This window comes from Alnus glutinosa, chromosome 2, assembly GCF_958979055.1.
Source record: "Alnus glutinosa chromosome 2, dhAlnGlut1.1, whole genome shotgun sequence".
NCBI classification, from domain to species: Eukaryota; Viridiplantae; Streptophyta; class Magnoliopsida; order Fagales; family Betulaceae; genus Alnus; species Alnus glutinosa.
In genome coordinates, this window is record NC_084887.1 from 1,408,248 (window position 1) to 1,425,322 (window position 17,075).

At 36.8% G+C, this 17,075-nt stretch overlaps 2 protein-coding genes and 1 long non-coding RNA gene across 6 annotated transcripts; 1 reads left to right on the top strand and 2 right to left on the bottom strand.

Moving 5' to 3' along the window:
• The first annotated feature begins 243 nt into the window (after positions 1 to 243).
• Positions 244 to 1,871, top strand: LOC133861276 (exopolygalacturonase-like). Its single transcript, XM_062297025.1, has 4 exons — positions 244 to 369; positions 485 to 793; positions 1,006 to 1,521; positions 1,638 to 1,871. Exons 1-4 carry the CDS (start codon positions 244 to 246, stop codon positions 1,869 to 1,871), a joined length of 1,185 nt encoding a protein of 394 aa, XP_062153009.1.
• Positions 1,045 to 5,505, bottom strand: LOC133861277 (uncharacterized). 3 transcript variants are annotated; one of them, XR_009898989.1, is made up of 4 exons: positions 4,831 to 5,505; positions 4,490 to 4,590; positions 1,738 to 1,855; positions 1,045 to 1,493 (listed from the first exon to the last, which is right to left on the bottom strand). XR_009898989.1 is itself a non-coding variant. In XM_062297027.1 (3 exons), exons 1-3 carry the CDS (start codon positions 4,954 to 4,956, stop codon positions 1,828 to 1,830), a joined length of 255 nt encoding a protein of 84 aa, XP_062153011.1. In that variant the 5' UTR covers positions 4,957 to 5,505; the 3' UTR covers positions 1,533 to 1,827. The 3 variants fall into 3 exon arrangements, 2 of the variants coding, with proteins under 2 accessions (XP_062153011.1, XP_062153010.1); XM_062297027.1 differs by lacking the exon at positions 1,045 to 1,493 and having other exon boundaries at positions 1,533 to 1,855; XM_062297026.1 differs by lacking the exons at positions 1,045 to 1,493; positions 1,738 to 1,855 and adding an exon at positions 1,894 to 2,208.
• Positions 5,506 to 13,402: 7,897 nt separating this feature from the next.
• LOC133861685 (uncharacterized) lies at positions 13,403 to 16,007 on the bottom strand. Of its 2 annotated transcripts, XR_009899063.1 has the most exons (4): positions 15,877 to 16,007; positions 14,671 to 14,738; positions 13,800 to 13,935; positions 13,403 to 13,722 (listed from the first exon to the last, which is right to left on the bottom strand). It is a non-coding gene; the product is annotated as an uncharacterized LOC133861685 (long non-coding RNA). The 2 variants fall into 2 exon arrangements; XR_009899062.1 differs by lacking the exon at positions 15,877 to 16,007 and having other exon boundaries at positions 14,671 to 14,998.
• Positions 16,008 to 17,075: the final 1,068 nt, after the last annotated feature.

Below are 17,075 nucleotides of genomic sequence, written 5' to 3' on the forward strand. Positions count from 1 at the left end.
AGGATCGAAGCATGCAAGAAGACTAATAAATAGGAATAAATTAAATTAAAAGTAAAATATTACAACTGGCCTCTCAAAGATATTGCGCAATTAATGACACGTAGTAGCTAGTTAGAAATGTTAATGGTGCTGAGCTTCTGCATTGCAGCATAAATGGGTCAATCCAAAATGGGATATTCATCAATATTCTTCTAAGCCCAATATTTGCACGAAGCAAATTAAGAAGATCAAAGAAGAGTAAATATGGGTTTAGAATTGAATGTTCCGACAATATCACTGCTACTATTGTTAGCATCCACTGCCAATGCCGCAAGCCGTGTCTTTGATTTGAGAAATTATGGAGCAAAGCCTCATTTTGATATCACCCAGGTATTCTATCGATCTCCTTATGATCATATATATGTGACTTAAATTTATATTTATCAGAAATATTGCTTGCTAAAAATCACTTTCATCATGCATATATTCATTTAATTGTCTTTAGGCTGCGACAAAAGCTTGGAAAGATGCATGTGCATATCCAGGTTCGAGTAAAGTTGTAGTTCCAGCAGCAACATACAGGCTTGGCACTGTAGATTTTCTTGGCCCTTGCAAGGGCCCTATCGAGTTTAATGTTCTAGGAAGCATACATTCCCCAGGAGACCCCAAATACTTCAAGGGGGATACTTGGATCAGTTTTGAAAGTCTCGACCACTTAACTGTGTCAGGCACTGGAGAATTTGATGGCCAGGGAAGAGCTGCTTGGGGCAGAAGTGGTTGCTCCAAAACCGACTACTGCATCCATCTTCCCATTGTAAGTTTATTTCTATCTAATTAGTTGTGTATGATGGATAAAGTTTTCATCCAAATCGGGTCGGAGAAAATTAATAAACTGCGTCAAAAGAATTTTCTCAAATCCAATTTGAATGAAAACTTTATTGATGCATAATTGTAGTTGTTTGTTTACGCATTACCTAAAAGGAATTTTGACAATTTTGTGGTTCTTATGCTTTCATAAATCAACAGAGCCTAAGGTTCGACTATGTCACCAATTCAATAGTCCGGAACATAACATCACGTAACAGCAAACAATTCCACATTAATGTTTTTGGGTGCCAAAATCTTACATTCAATCATGTTACCATCAAAGCACCTGAAAAAAGCCCTAATACGGATGGAATTCACATCGGACGTTCAACCAAGATTAACGTGATTAACTCAAACATTTCCACCGGTGATGATTGTATCTCACTCGGTGACGGTAGTCGGGATATACTTATCCAGGGAGTACATTGTGGACCTGGCCATGGAATCAGCATAGGAAGTCTTGGTAAGTACCAGAATGAACAGCCTGTGTCTGGGGTTAGAGTTATTGGCTGCACTCTTACAAACACAATGACTGGTGTGAGAGTCAAAACATGGCCTGATTCTTCTCCTGGCTTTGCTTCTGATATACATTTTGAGAACATTATCATGAATAACGTCGACAATCCTATTCTCATAGACCAAGGGTACTGCCCATGGAATCAATGCAAACCACAAGTAAGTACTTCACATTACACTGGTCATGTAAAAAATTATATGCCCTAATTATATATTTGTTTTGAAGGTAAAGAAATATTACTAATACTTTGGTATTTTTTTTTGGTTTTTTTTAGATTCCTTCTAAGATCAAGATCAGCAATGTTAGCTTCAAGAACATAAAAGGCACTTCTCGGACTAAGGAAGCTGTGGAGATTATTTGCAGTAAGGCACTACCATGTACGAATGTGGAGCTTCGTGACATCGACCTCAAATACAATGGAAAAGATGGCCCTGCTACGTCCCGATGTGTTCATGTCGATCCCCTCATTGGTGGCCACCAGAATCCTCCTGCCTGCACCATGAAATAAGTGCTTGAGTTTCAGTCTTTATCCTAAACTAACATATAACCCGCACTATGTGCGGTTTTTTTTTTTATTATAATTTAATTTCCAAAAAAAAAATTGAAAAACACGTCTTGAGAAAGAATAGTAAAAAATAAAATTTAATTTTTTTTTAAAAAAAAAAGTAGGAAAGAAAGATAGCAAGTCAAGCACCCAACTCCGCCAGATCCATATCAAAAGAGATAAAATACAGCCATACAATGTGAATCACTTTCTTGACTTATGGAAGTTGAAGAAGAACCTAAATCCATAATTGATAGCTTCAAACTTTTTGAGTAAAGCTCTTTGCAAGACTACCCTCCATCTATCCAACCAAAAGCAAGTGAAACCAAAAGTAGCAATGTACAACATATCAATAAGTAGAAATCTCGGAATACGGTAAGGAATTTGATCAATGAATGAATTATCCTAACATCATATGCTGACAAATCTGAAAGCTTCAAGCGCAAATTTCAAATTTTGTCACCAACTTCTAAAGCACCAAATTTCAAATTTAACAGTTTATTTTGTCACAAGTAAAATTACATTAGAAAATATGAGTGGGCGTGAGAGAGATGCCAAAACTTAAAACCAAGACTACACATGCCCATAAAAAATTCCACCAAACTGGGGCAATTCAAAGTAGAGGTTTGAGCCAAAGAAAATTACAAACAAAAGCATATATGTATACAAATACAATAGACTAATTAAAAAATATATAAATGGTTAATAAATAGGGATATAAACAACTCTTGAACTTCAGGGCTATCTACACTAAATGCTATGTATCTACATACTACAATTTGACTTACACAAATTTAACGTTTAGCAACATTAATCATAAATATGTGAAGTAATTTAATATGTCAAGGTATTTTTTTTATGGTTCCAACATCAATGAATTGCAATTAAATGAACAATTTATCAGCAAAATGCTAGAACTATACTCATAAAGATGCAGAATTGCCAAAAATATATCAGTAAGAGCCCTAACATTATGATTTCTAGCGTTACTATGCACTGAATGGGTATGAAACAAATTGTTGCAGTGAACCCATTCTATTGCATGAAACCACGATTTTTGCATAGTGAGTGAAAAAATTCATATAAGATCAACCTAATTTCATAAGAGAGTGATTGTGGCCATAAGATGCAAAACAGCCTACCTGCTCTTCCTCCAATGCCCTGACACCTTGCTGAGAAGTGAAGTGTTTCTCTCACAGTCATTTTAGAAATATGCAAGTCATATTGGCTTATATAAGCTAAATAGCTAATGTCTTTTAGAAACAAACTCATTGAACTTATAGCCATTATAGGAGATCTCCCCTAGACCTAGAAATCATATTTTATTCAAATTTCATCAAACAGACAAAATGCCCAAGCGTATTAAAAATCATACAAAGTAACCAAATGAAAAAGATCAAAATTTACAAACAAAATTAATATCTCACAACAAACCCAGCAATACACAATCATTAACCTAAGAAAATATTCTTTGTAGGAAAAGATACTACAATCTGAAGCAATATACACAATTTTAAACCACTTAGGCAATACGAAGCATATCTCTCACATCAATATTTAAACAATGCCAATTCATAATGTAGAAACCAAAAAGTTCTCACAGCACATTATACACATTCCTTTCCTTAATTTTTGACATATTTGAAATCAAACAACATAAAATGGTTTCAAACAAATAACAGTAATCTTAGATTTACTTGGTTCTCTTGATCTACTACAAATCGTCATTCGTGTTTTTATTTTTTATAGAACTCTATGGTGTCTCACATCAATTTTTTTTTTTTTTTGTAAGAACTAACCAAAAAAATGTAGACACTGTAGAAATATTTTTAGTAAATTTATCCCCAGCAAACTTAAAAAATCAACAACCCTCAAACGCAACTATCCAACAAATCATTCACTGGCCCATATCACATTTTTTATGAAGAAGTTTTTTCATAACAAACACTATAAAAAAAGAGCAAATTAGGAACAATCAAAATCCTAACCGCAATTTTGTCAAGAGTAAATACAATCCATGTATACCAATGGAATAAAGCCAAAGCAATAATAAAAGCCCTTGCCACTTCATTTTCAAAGCCCTGAATCCCGTCATCATCAATTTTTTAACACACAAAACCGCATCAGTAAAGACATAAACTAACTAATAGCAAACACATGAGGGTTACGACACTTAGTTCTTGACCAAAAATTCTAATAGACTAATTGATTTGTTTATATATATATATAAATGGCACTCATGTTAAAGTATATAATTATCCCTCAATCAATACATAGCTGTACCAAGTTGAACATACTGCTATCATATTCACTATCCAACTTTTATTGTCGCTCTGATTCAGAATTCATCCAAGGAAAGCAGAAAACAAACAAACATATCAAGATTTTTTTTTAGAAAATAGAAAAATCAAGAAAAACCTGGAAATAATAAAGAAGCCTTTTTCAAGACTCAAATAAAGTCATCCAGATCTATCAATATGAAGTAAAATAATTGACGTGTCAATCCTTGACTAACTAACTCTAAACAATTTGAACATCATAGCATCCCTGAGATAAAAATGATAGATAATGTATATACCAACCTCTTAGATTTTCTCAATGTACGCATCTTATCCCTTCTCAGAACCTTTCTTAATATTACAGTCAAGAATTTCCTTTGGCACATAAAGCTCTTTGGCTTTCTCTGTACATCAAAGTAAAGACAACGGTCATGAAAAAACCTAACCAAAAATAGGGCAGCAAAAAAACTTCATGGCAGTTTCACGCTAATATCCCTAAAAAACAAAGAATGCTACCAAGCAGAACCCACTATAAAGAAACTTTTGCTAGTAGGTAAATTGTAGGAGCAATGTTCTAGACCTTTTTTTAATTTACTTTCAGACTATGAATTCAAGAAAAAGTCAACTAAAATGGAGTAACTTACGCAGAAACGACTTCCTTTCCAATCCTTGAATATAGCTTTGCCTTCTTCGCATCTTGCACCCCCTGCATTTAAATCACATTTAGAAAGATAAAGTCGAAGGCCACAAAAAAGTCTTCCTGGATTCATGATTAATAAAAACCTTGCATCACACACAAAGAGTTCAAGTAGAAAAAGGGTTGGGAAAAAAAAAACTGAAAATTGAAAGAGAATAAATGACCCATATTAAGATTGAAGTAATCTCTCCTAAAATATGTTTAGTTATTTCATCAAACATATAGCGTTCAAGTAGAATTGCAAGAAAACAACCAAGGCAAAAGTGACAATAGAAATCTTCCCTGATGTTCGTCTGAGAGTGAGAGAAAAGGGAAAAAAACCGTAATTGGAGAGAGAAGAGAAGAATATGTGTACCGAAAGCCCCCAAATCAACATTAAAAATGACCCACTTTCAATTCTGCAGCAAAGCCAAAAAGAAAAAAAACTGAGAAATACAAAAACCAAAAACAGAGAGAGAACGTGTGTTATAGAGAGAAAAGGAAAACGGAGGAAGAATGAAGAGAGAATAGCGGAGAAGAAGAAAGAGAAGAGAAAGAAGGGAAAGTATAAAGAAGAAAGAAAGGGAGAGAGAGAGAGACAGAACGTCCGTGAAAGTTAAGAGAGAGAAGGGAGGGAAGAAGACGTTTGGTTTTGACAGCTTTTTTTTTTTTTGTTATCAAAACACAACACATTAAACACCGGTTCAGTTTTTTACAATCACCGGTTCATGCCACGTGGCAGAGTTTTGGCTCTCACTTAGGCAAAACTCAGCTTTTATATATATATAAGATGAGAAATGATACTGGTACACATATTTTACAACAATGCTACAACAGCTTACGTGGAAATCTTTTTTTTCATTTTTTTTTTTCCATCAAAACTGGTTGGAGGGGGAAATGAAATTTCATTTCCCCCCAAAGCTGAACGAACGCACCCCCCTCTCTCTCTCTCTGAATTCTCTCCGTACAGTCCCCAAATCGGTCCTTCACCGGAGTTCCGCCCACTGCCGCCCCCAGCCCAAATCGGCCTCCGGCGTCCGTCCCCGGTCCTTCACCGGAGTTTCGCCCCCAGCCCCGCGCGTCCGTCCCCGGAGTTCCGCCCCCAGCCCAGCTCTCTCTCCCGCTCGCTCCGGACTGCCGCCCCCAGCCCAGCTCTCTCTCCCGCTCGCTCCGGACTGCCGCCCCCAGCCCAAATCGGCCTCCGGCGTCCGTCCCCGGTCCTTCACCGGAGTTTCGCCCCCAGCCCCTCGCGTCCGTCCCCGGTCCTTCTTCACCGGAGTTTCGCCCCCAGCCCCGCTCTCTCTCCCGCTCGCTCCGGACTGCCGCCCCCAGCCCAAATCCGCCTCCGGCGTCCGTCCCCGGTCCTTCACCGGAGTTCTGCCCCCAGCCCCTCTCTCTCCCGCTCGCTCCGGACCAAGGATTAATCCTGAGGTTGGTTTCTAATTAGGATTAAATTTGTAAATGGCAGGTGTGTGTTTTGTTTTTCATGGCATTTACTTGTTCTGATAGCATTTTAATTTGTGGATGATTTAGCTAGTGGTTTTAGACCTTGAGAAATGACTTATAGGGATATTGTTCTGAGAATTGGCTTGTTTGCTCCAACATGAACAGTTATTAGAACATATTTGTTTTAATTGTTAGCATGTTCTAGCGTCATAACTGTGTCTTTTTTTTTTGTCCATGTTTGCCCATTTCCAATAATTGTGAGGGTTGATTGAGTTAGGAGACCTTATTAGGAACTAATAAAAATAAATTTAGAATACTACTTTCTTTTCTCTATTAAATGAGAAAGAAAAAAATAGGTGCATGTTTTGATTATCTGCTTATTTGAACCTTTTATGTTTGCACTTTTCCTCTTGTTCTTCGTTATTCAATTTGAGCAACCAATATGTATGGAATTGTCTTAACTTTCCTAGCTACCAGTAGAATACAACATATGTATAGAAACAGATGAGAGCATAAATTATGAGGTTGGACTAACCAATCAATTATTGACATGCAGTCGGTGACCCAACCCTTGTACACTTTAAATAATACTTAAATCCCCTGGTTAATTAACCTATATATTAGATTTTTGTCCTTCTCCTTCACCTTCGATCATCACTTATTTGTTAGACTTTAATGTGTTAGCTAAATGGTTCACCAGACCCCTGTCCCTATTACTCTATTAGAATAATAAGGTCGATCTTATCAATGTGTAGGCATGCAGGGTTCCAAATTGCATGCTTACGGATCAAAAACTCTCTTAACCAATATTTTATATATGCATATATGTTACATACCATTAAATTAGATGAAAAGGGTAGGCCTTATATATAATAACAAGCAGGTTATCATTAATTAGATATGGCATTAATTAACATGAAAATATGATAATTAGTTTAGTTTTTTCATTCAATTAACTTATATTACTTTTTAATATAGCACTTTTCTAAATGGACTCTTCAAGTTCACGATTGGATAATGAGGGTGAATTTGACGATGATCTAACCCATCAAGATGACCGTCAAAATGGTTAGTTTTTTCACTTTTGTTTGAGTTATAGTTTTTTCTTTATTATTATTCTAGGCTTTTTTATAAACACATTTTGTATACTTTTTTGGATAGATATGGGTGAAAAATTTGAGAAGTCGAAGGATTTAATGACATTTATTTCTGATGAAGAGTTGAATGATGAGGAAGAAAATGTGGTACTACCTGTGGTGTTAAAGGATGATGAGAAAGTTGAAGAGCCGAAAGAATCAATGACATTTAGTTCATTAGACGAAGTCTGCTCTTATTATAGGAAGTATGCTAAGCAAGCTGGGTTTGGTATAGCGCAGAGAAGCTCGAGAAAAAAGAAGGGTATAAAAGGTTACGTAATGCTTATATGTACTCGTGGAGGTGCAGAGCGACCTAAAACAAGTGATTGTTCGAAGCCAATTCCAATTTCAAATAAAACAGGGTGTGGTGCTAAGATTTGTGCAAATTTATGTGATGATGGAACGTGGTTTTTGAGTAAAGTTGAGTTGATGCATAATCATTCGTTAAGCCCGGGCAAGGCGAGATTTTTTAGAAGCAATAAGAAAATTAGTGACGCTGCGAAAAGAAGACTTGAGCTAAATGACAGAGCAGGAATACGTTTGTGTAAAAATTTCAATTCATTAGTTGTTGAAAGTGGAGGGTTTGAGAATCTTTCCTTTGGAGAGAGAGATTGTCGGAATTATATTAACAAGGCAAGAGAACTCAATCTTGGTAAAGGTGGTGCTCAAGCACTTTGTGATTACTTCAGAAGAATGCAAAAGCAGAATAGTGGCTTCTACTACGTAATAGATGTGGACGATGATTGTAGGTTAAGAAATGTTTTTTGGGCTGATGCACGGAGTAGGGCAGCGTATGATTTTTTTGGAGATGTTATTACGTTTGACACAACGTATTTGACCAATAAATATGACATGCCATTTGCTCCTTTTGTAGGAGTGAATCATCATGGTCAATCTATACTTTTGGGGGCAGGACTAATTTCAAGAGAGGATACAGACACATTTGTGTGGTTGTTTAAATGTTGGTTGGAGTGCATGAATGGTCAAGCCCCTAAAGCAATTATGACAGACCAGGATAGAGCTATGAAAAATGCAATCGCTATTGTTTTTCCTGAAAGTCGTCATAGATATTGTATGTGGCACATTTTAAAAAAATTGCCTGAAAAGTTTGGATCACATGCTAATTTTGATGGCATTAAGGGTGCCATTAATAAATGTTTGTATGACTCTCAAACATGTGAAGAATATGAGGAAAATTGGAAAGATCTTCTGGAGAAGTATAATCTTCATGATAATGCATGGTTGAATGGGTTATATATGGATAAGACATTTTGGGTGCCGGCATACATGAAAGATACGTTTTGGGCGGGAATGAGTACTACACAGCGAAGTGAAAGTATGAACGCATTTTTTGATGGTTATGTGCACTCACGAACCACATTGAAAGAATTTGTTGATGAATATGATAACGCTTTAAGGAGAATGGTCGAGAGTGAGGCACGTGCTGATTTCGATTCTTTCAATCGCACAATCCCATGTATAAGTGCCTTGCAATTAGAGAAACAGTTTCAAGTTGTTTACACAAATGCGAAGTTCAAAGAAATACATGAGCAATTTGTGAAAATGATGTCTTGTAATAACGCTCTTCTCAAAAGTGAAGGTGCGATTTCTACCTTCGAAGTTGTTGAATATGTTGCAGTTGGAGATCACTTAATAGAAAAGACATTTCTTGTTTACTTCAATGAAAATGAACTCGAAGTGAAGTGCACATGTGCAATGTTTGAAGTAAAAGGCATCCTATGTAGGCATTCGCTTTCCGTGTTACGGACAAAGAAAGTGACAACTCTGCCACAAAGATATGTTCTTGACAGATGGAGGAAAGATATTAAGCGAGAGTACTCGAAGGTTAAGAGTAGTTATGATGCCATTAGTGATAATCCACATGCCCAAATACATGACAAAGTGAGAAACAATTTGGAAGAATTACTGTTGCTCACGTCGGTAAACACGGAGAAACGTTGCATGGAACTAATGGAAAAAATTGATCAATTAAAAGAGTTGTGGCGTTGCGAAAATCAATCTTTTGGCAGCATTTCAGCTACTGTCGCACCTTCTAGCTGCAAAAATGTGCTTAGTCCTGTGAAGATTGACTGTAAAGGGAGACCACGAACAAAGAGAAAGGTGTCTGTTATAGAAACAGCGGTGAAGAAATCCAAAGCATCGAGCAAGCCACCAAGAAACAACAATGATAAAACGAAGAAACGAAAAAATCAAGTTAGTGAATTTATTATTTATTATTTATTTTTTTTATTACTTCTGCCCACATTTTACTTACTTAAAAAACATGTTTACTTCTCCACATTGCATAAACCATTTTTTAATTGTAGGCCTCCAAATCAACGGAAAATCAAGACAACACTAGTCAATCTCCATTGCCTTCTGTGCCTTCTGCAGCTTGCGATCATAGTACTCAGGTGATTAGCCAACATCTCTTTATTTATTAATTGGTTTTTGACAATTATTTGATATTTCACGTACTTATTCAATGTCTGTTTTTGCAGGATTCTGTCGCTTCGTCATCGACAGTTGCTCACACTTTCAGTGGTCACCATCATTCTATTCTTTCTCAGGTATAATTTGCGTTTTTCAAATTTTGTGTTGGCATTCATTCATATGCGTACAATAAGGGAAACGAATCATGTGTGTATCAGGTGAATTTGTCAATGGACCCCATAAATTTGTTATCTACATTGATAAGCCAACACAAATACCAAGAGGCTTTCAGTACAGCCTTACAAATGCGTGATGTGTCAATTGTGAATTGGCTATGCTCCAAGGTAAATCAATTGATATTTTTGATGGTTATTAAAATGCATCCAATTTAGATGTCTGAATATTAACGTTGATTTTTAGGTTGATATACGGTGGGTCTTGACTATGGATCCTCTGCCTTTGAGTCAAGAAGTATTACTCCAGTTGTTCTGGCTTTTACCCTATTGTTTCAATACCAACCCAGCCGAAATAATTGCTTGGATGACAGACGTTTTTAATTCCATAATTCCAACTGATCCGGCAATTGAAATGCATGTGCGGCCCATCTTCAATCAAGTCTATGCCGCACTCAACCATATAAGTGTCCTGCCGACAATTAATGATGCTATGCGGTCAACTATACGTCTTCTGATGAATGGTTTACTTCCACCTTGAGGCCAATATGATAGTTAATGGTATTTGTGATAGAGTTGTAATGGAGCTAATGGACTCCTGGATGTACTGGAAAATATTGACGACTCTATTTTATTTTATTGTAATTTTTTTTTTTTTTGTTCTTATATGATGTTCATATATGTTGTGTACTAGCTAAAGAGATGTAGGTCAATTTTTGGATGGTGTATGCTATTTTCTTTTTTATGTTATTTTTTTTTTCTTTACATTTTGGTTGGTTGATTTTGAATATACAGTGGGTTTTCAGATACGAACTACACCCAATTGATTGAGCTTTACAACAGATACATGGACAAAGGTTTGTGTTCATAATATTGCCTTCTGTGCACCGCAACTAGATCATTTATATTAGTTTTTATTTAAATTTGTTTGTTTGTAGTTGATGATTGTCTTGGGTGATTGCAGGTTTTGGGTGCTGCAGCAAGGTTTGCACCAATGGACAGTTTATGTGTATAGAATGCGGAATATGTTGATTAATTAGTGCAATGATCGTTTGTAGAAAATTTTAAAGCAAGTTAATAAGTGGTTTATTGATATTTTGATTGCTTCAATGCAGGTTAGGAGATGTGCTCAAGATTATCAGGAGAGCATGGAAGCAAGCACAATTAAATCGATATGTGCTGTCTTTGAGAATGCCCTCAGTGCTCATAATGGAACTCCAAATGAGCATATTTTAGGGGTCATATCTGTTTTGGTGCTTGAATCTGAAAATGTGTCTATATATGTAGTTGTTTCTTTTCTCTTGCTGTAGTTTGTGTTTTTGTGTTTAGCCGTTGACCTTAGTTTTGCCGGAAATCTTGGTTGCACTTTTCTTCCTTCTGCCACTCTTGGTATTGGATGTTTTTTTATATATATTTTTAATTTGTTCATAAATCTGAAACTCTTTGTTTTCCCAGTCTTGCAGCCATAGCAAGGAAGAGGCCAATCCACTATAGTACTGTTCTTTCTGCTATGCTTGATTTTGATCTAAACTTTGAGACGGTCAAAGGATGTCATGCTGCCAGTATCCAGTATTCCTTAAGAACTGCGTTTTTGGGATTCCTAAGGTGTACTTATCCAGCCATCATAGAGGTAAAATAATTTTGACATTTTTCGTTTTTCTTTTAGTTCCCTTTGCATAAGTTCCTTAACTATGGATTTTTTGTTCCTCTTCATTATGGATGGTTGAGCTTTAAATTAGTTGAATTATTGTAAATTTACAATTTGGAGTCACTGATGATTTTAGAAATAAATTTTATTTCTTGTTACTGTTTGTAGGAATATTGACATAGCTTCTATTAGTAAATGCGGTCTTCAAATTTTCATTTCAATTCTTTCTTAGCTACTGGAACACTTATGATGTATCTTGTAGTGATGTGAAATTCTAGATTGTCCCTTGTATTTCTACTAGTAGAACATTTCCTATCAACGTGATGCCAGGAGCAGAATATACCATACTTAAAATTGACTTCAAAACTTCCCCTGGCTCTTTTTGCATGTCTGGACTTTTATTTAGTGGGTGGATCTTTGCATTTTGATCTTAATAGATATAAGCATTTGTTTAGTAGCAAGAAGCTCCAAAATGGGAAAAAGAAAGACAGAAAGTTATGTTTCTTTTGCTCTTTGTAGATGTGGGTATCATTTAGATTACTTATGATCAAATGATCATGTGATTAGCTGGAAGAAAAGTCAAAAATGAATTTGAGCATTTATTTATTTAGAGAGAGGTCTGTAGAGAGGGTTAATGTATCTTACACATCGAAGAACTTTGTGACTTTTGTCGCTGAGGTCATATTTTGCAAGCTTGTGATATGTTGGTTTAACTTTAGATGATTGGCCATTTGGCCCGAATAAAGAAATCAATAAATGAGTTTCAGGCCAATCATCTAAAGTTAAACCAACATATTACAAGCTTGCGAAAATATGTATGTATGTATGTATTTATTTATTTGATATGCTTATGATCAAAGATTACAGTTTATTTCTTTGAATTTTTTTCTTGTTCAAATTAAAGGAACTTGGTAGAGATAGACTTCTGGTGGAATTGGCACGAGAACGCTCGATGGTAATGGATGCAAGAGGAGATTCTCAAGCCAAGGCATCCTCGTTAACGGCTGCAGCTGTGGGTGCTTCCGTTGGTGCTGGTCTTGGCATTGTTTTGGCTGTTGTCATGGGTGCAGCATCTGCCTTGAGGAAGCCCTGAGAAACTGCATTTGTTTTCCCCATATTTCCATGTATACATCTTTCAAGATCTGAGAGTTGGATAGAATGTTCCCTTGCTGTTTCCATTAGCGGCCATTTTTGTATTTAGAGTTAAAATTATCTTAGGTTCCTCTAGCAGATGGCCCTATTCTATGTAATAATGTGTAGGCAAAGAGCTTGCTTAGGCGTCTTTTTAAAGTTCATATTTTTATCTAAACCCTACCTTCTGTCCTGGATGTACAGATTGTATATTTTGGTAGTCCATTACAATGTCATCTATTATTTCAAGAATTTATATAACATAATATGGATTTGAGTATATTGTTTATGATCACAGGCCTGACTAAAGGTGAAGAGTTTTTTGGTGGAAATAATTCTTGTTTGGTGGAAATAATTCTCCTCCTTCAGATTTAAATTTGCTAATGCACTTACATATCTACTACTATAGAAAAGAGATGTTAAATAGCATTTAAATAGACGTGTCAATCATAATATATGAGGAAATCCAAGTGGCAAAAGTAAGGTTTCCTTCAACCACTTCTATTCTGAAACTAATAAGAACATAAAATATTTGACAATGACAATTTTTAACCTAACAATGTTTTCATCTTTCATTCTAACATCAAGTAGCTAACTTCAGAACTGCTATAACTACTAAAATAAATTACAATGCCCAAAATGATTACAACTACTGCTGCCCAAAACATCTTTCTATTAAGACCAAACTCCAACCGAAGTCTCTCATATTGTTCGTTGTGTCTTGTTTCAATTAGTTTCTCAAGTCTGTCAATATTGGCCATTGTCATCTTCTCAACTTTCTCAATATCAGCCCGTCTCCCTTCCTCTATGTCTCTCATATGTTCCTCCAATCTCTTCTCATAAGAAGTCATTCGGTTATCAGCCCACATAAAAAAATCACAATCCCCATCTTTCTGCATTAAAATATAATAGTAAATGTCATAAATTACTAAGGAAAACATAAAGCACAAATAATTTATTTGAAAATTACCTTATACTTTATACAACCGTACCACTTTCTTCCGGGGTTGTCACTAGTCCATGAGTACCTTAAACGTGCATGCACTCCACAGTAACATAATGGATGGGGTATTGACGCATCACTATTTACTGACATTTTTTCGGGCCTACACAAAAAAAATAAAATAACAATAATAATAATAATCTTGCCCTTATAAAAGTTAAGCACATGTTTTATCAAAATATTCTTACAATAAAAAATGTTTTATCAAAATATTCATTTTAAATTATTTGTTAGGGTATTTATAGTGAAAGCAAAACACAAAAACAAAACAAAAGTACAAACTAACATGGCCTATAATGGGCAAACAGGAGGATGGGGAAGTGAAATGTTTTAATGTGAGCATTTACTCTCAGATACAACTTAAAAGTGTGATTAGTGGAAATTAATCTCAATGTTGTCTGCATAAACGACAAATTAAGAACAACCAAGACCTTTTATATATAATGTCAGGAACTCAAACATTGAAAGAGCAGGTCCCTACATGCCATGCCGACAGCACGGCTGAAGCACTCACAACAGAATAATAAGTCCTTACAAATTTATCATGGACGCAATGATGACAGAGAAGAAGTCTACTCACAATGAGAAGAAGTCTTCATCTTCATGAACAATCTGACAATTGAACATTCACCAATAGGAATACTGACTAATTTTTTTTTTTGGAAAGAATATTCTCTAATAGTTTAAGCATGTCAAGCAATTATCTAATAAATCAACTATCATATTGAATGGCATGTATGAGCAGAGGATCTTGCATGCAAAGGAGGCCTATCTGGAAGAATGCCATGGCAATATAAGCACATTACAACATGATTTTGCAAGAGGCTAACAGACATACCTTTGCTAATGTTCTAGATGCAAGGTTTTCCAGCCTAAGCCTGCTCCAATTTTAGTTGTCTTCAAATCCTAGTCCATTCAAAGAGAACCCCAGAACAAAGAAAAAAAAAAAACTAGATCATTGAATGTTGAAAAAGCAAATCGTCCTTTCCTAATGTTATATAAACATACCTTTGCTAATGTTATATAAACATACCTTTATGCATCTGGAAAAATGAAACATGGTCGGTATAACGATATTAGCTAGAATCTGTCAAGGTGTACAAGATCTGGAATTATATTGAAATTGGCAGGATGTGATAGTGCCTTATATATTGTGGGTCAAATTTCTTTCTCATTGCGACTTAAGCAGATAAATTTGTGTACATTGAACTTCTATATCAAGGTTAAGCCCATTTCGCTTATAAACCTCACAGCTGAAACAGTTAAAATCCTGAAAAGGCAATGGATTGTTTTTCTATTGGTACGTCTTGGAGTGTTGTGAGAATTTTTTGTTGTTTACTCTGTAATAAATCGGGTATTGCGTTCCTAGAAATAGGTGTTATTCAGAAAATGGAACGTATTATCTCGGAGCATGGATAATACTACGTGGATCTAAATATTTGATCTTTTAAGTACCCTGCCAGTTCTAACCTGCTGATTGGTTAATTTTTTTTTTTTTTTTTTTTAATCTTGCAGGCAACATGACAAGCTGTCAAAGATGATGAATGTTTCTGGCTACAGAGAAAAGGTTCCTTCCCACATTCATCAAGAGAATGTTGCGAAGCTAAGCTCCCTCATGCAGGAGGTTTTGTCTCTCGAAGAAGCAGGCCAGCACATTGAAGCTCAAGCGTCAGAGAAATGAACAATGAACATGATGATTGATGATTGACTTTGTTATTTGTCGCTATTCTTGGTCCTTGGAACATCACAGGGACCCATTTTTGGTCAAAATGAAAGCAAATGGAGGTAACAAAAGAAGAAATTATTGGGTCTGGACGTCGTTGTATTGTTGAAGGCATTTGATACAGCCGCTTGTACGTTATTACTAGTCACGAAGAAAATTTTCGAATGAAATTATAACTGACCATCATTTATTTTCTTTTAACATACCTTTGCTAATGTTATATAAACATACATCTAAAAATCTTTGAAGCAGTTAATCAGTAATCAGGCAGATGAGTAATGGAAATTACAAAAGGGAGAGGTAACGCTCAGATATACTTACCAGATCGGAGCAGGCAGATCCGGCCACAGAGAGAGGGGCTGGGGCCGGCGGTTTCCGATGGACGGAGCAGGCAGATCCGGCGGGAGAGAGAGAGGGGCTGCGGGCGGCGGTTTCCGACGGACGGAGCAGGCAGATCCGGCGGGAGAGAGAGCGGGGCTGGGGGCGGCAGATCCGGCGGAAGAGAGCGCGGGGCTGGGCGCGGCAGATCCGGCGGGAGAGAGAGCGGGGCTGAGGGGGGCAGATCCGGCGGGAGAGAGAGCGGGGCTGTGGGGGGCAGATCCGGCGGGAGAGAGAGCGGGGCTGGGGGGGGCAGATCCGGCGGGAGAGACCGCGGGGCTAGGCGCGGCAGATCCGGCGGGAGAGACCGCGGGGCTGGGCGCGGCAGAAACGGCGGGAGAGAGAGCGGGGCTGGACTCGGCAGATCCGGCGGGAGAGAGAGCGGGGCTGGGGGCGGCAGATCCGGCGGGAGAGAGAGCGGGGCTGGGCTCGGCAGATCCGGCGGGAGAGAGAGCGGGGCTGGGGCCGGCGGTTTCCGACGGGCGGAGGGGCTGGGGACGGGGACTGTACGGAGAGAATTCAGAGAGAGAGAGGGGGGGTGCGTTCGTTCAGCTTTGGGGGAAATGGAATTTTACATTTCCCCCCAACCGGTTTTGACGAAAAGGCTACTGTGATATTCAAAATTCAAAAAACGAAATGAAGGTTTAAACTCACTTTCCACGTAAGCTGTTGTAACATTGTTGTAAAATATGTGTACCAGTATCATTTCTCATATAAGATAAGATAAGATTGCGTCTGTCCCCCAAGAGAAATGTACAATAGGAATTACGGCTAATTATACTCAGAAATTTGGTCATATTGAAAAGACACATGCGGATGTAACCGTCATCATCAAAACTCCTATTTTATTACTTTTCGTTGTACTAGAACGGAAAATTGTGAATACTTTATTCTAAATTGTTTTTTTTATTTGAATAAGCTGTTCGGATATGAAATAAAATATGAAAGCAATTACTTGTGTTGAGCAATGTTTTATGTTTTGGTTTGTTTTTTTAATGCCTTTTAACTTTGATTGTTAATTAAATGATTACTATTTATACTAAAAGTTAGGCTAATAAAAACTGATAAATTCAACTATTTAATTGATATACTAATAAACACTCTATTAATAAAAGAGACCAACACGGTAAAATAAAAAATTG

Coding starts and splice junctions, on each gene's coding strand:
- LOC133861277 (XM_062297026.1), bottom strand. CDS start 4,956: ATGAATCCAGGAAGACTTTTTTGTGGCCTTCGACTTTATCTTTCTAAA. Junction 4,591..4,830: donor GGAAAGGAAGTCGTTTCTGC/GTAAGTTACTCC, acceptor TTTGATGTACAG/AGAAAGCCAAAGAGCTTTAT. Junction 2,209..4,489: donor ACATTGAGAAAATCTAAGAG/GTTGGTATATAC, acceptor TTGGTTGGATAG/ATGGAGGGTAGTCTTGCAAA.
- LOC133861276 (XM_062297025.1), top strand. CDS start 244: ATGGGTTTAGAATTGAATGTTCCGACAATATCACTGCTACTATTGTTA. Junction 370..484: donor CTCATTTTGATATCACCCAG/GTATTCTATCGA, acceptor AATTGTCTTTAG/GCTGCGACAAAAGCTTGGAA. Junction 794..1,005: donor ACTGCATCCATCTTCCCATT/GTAAGTTTATTT, acceptor ATAAATCAACAG/AGCCTAAGGTTCGACTATGT.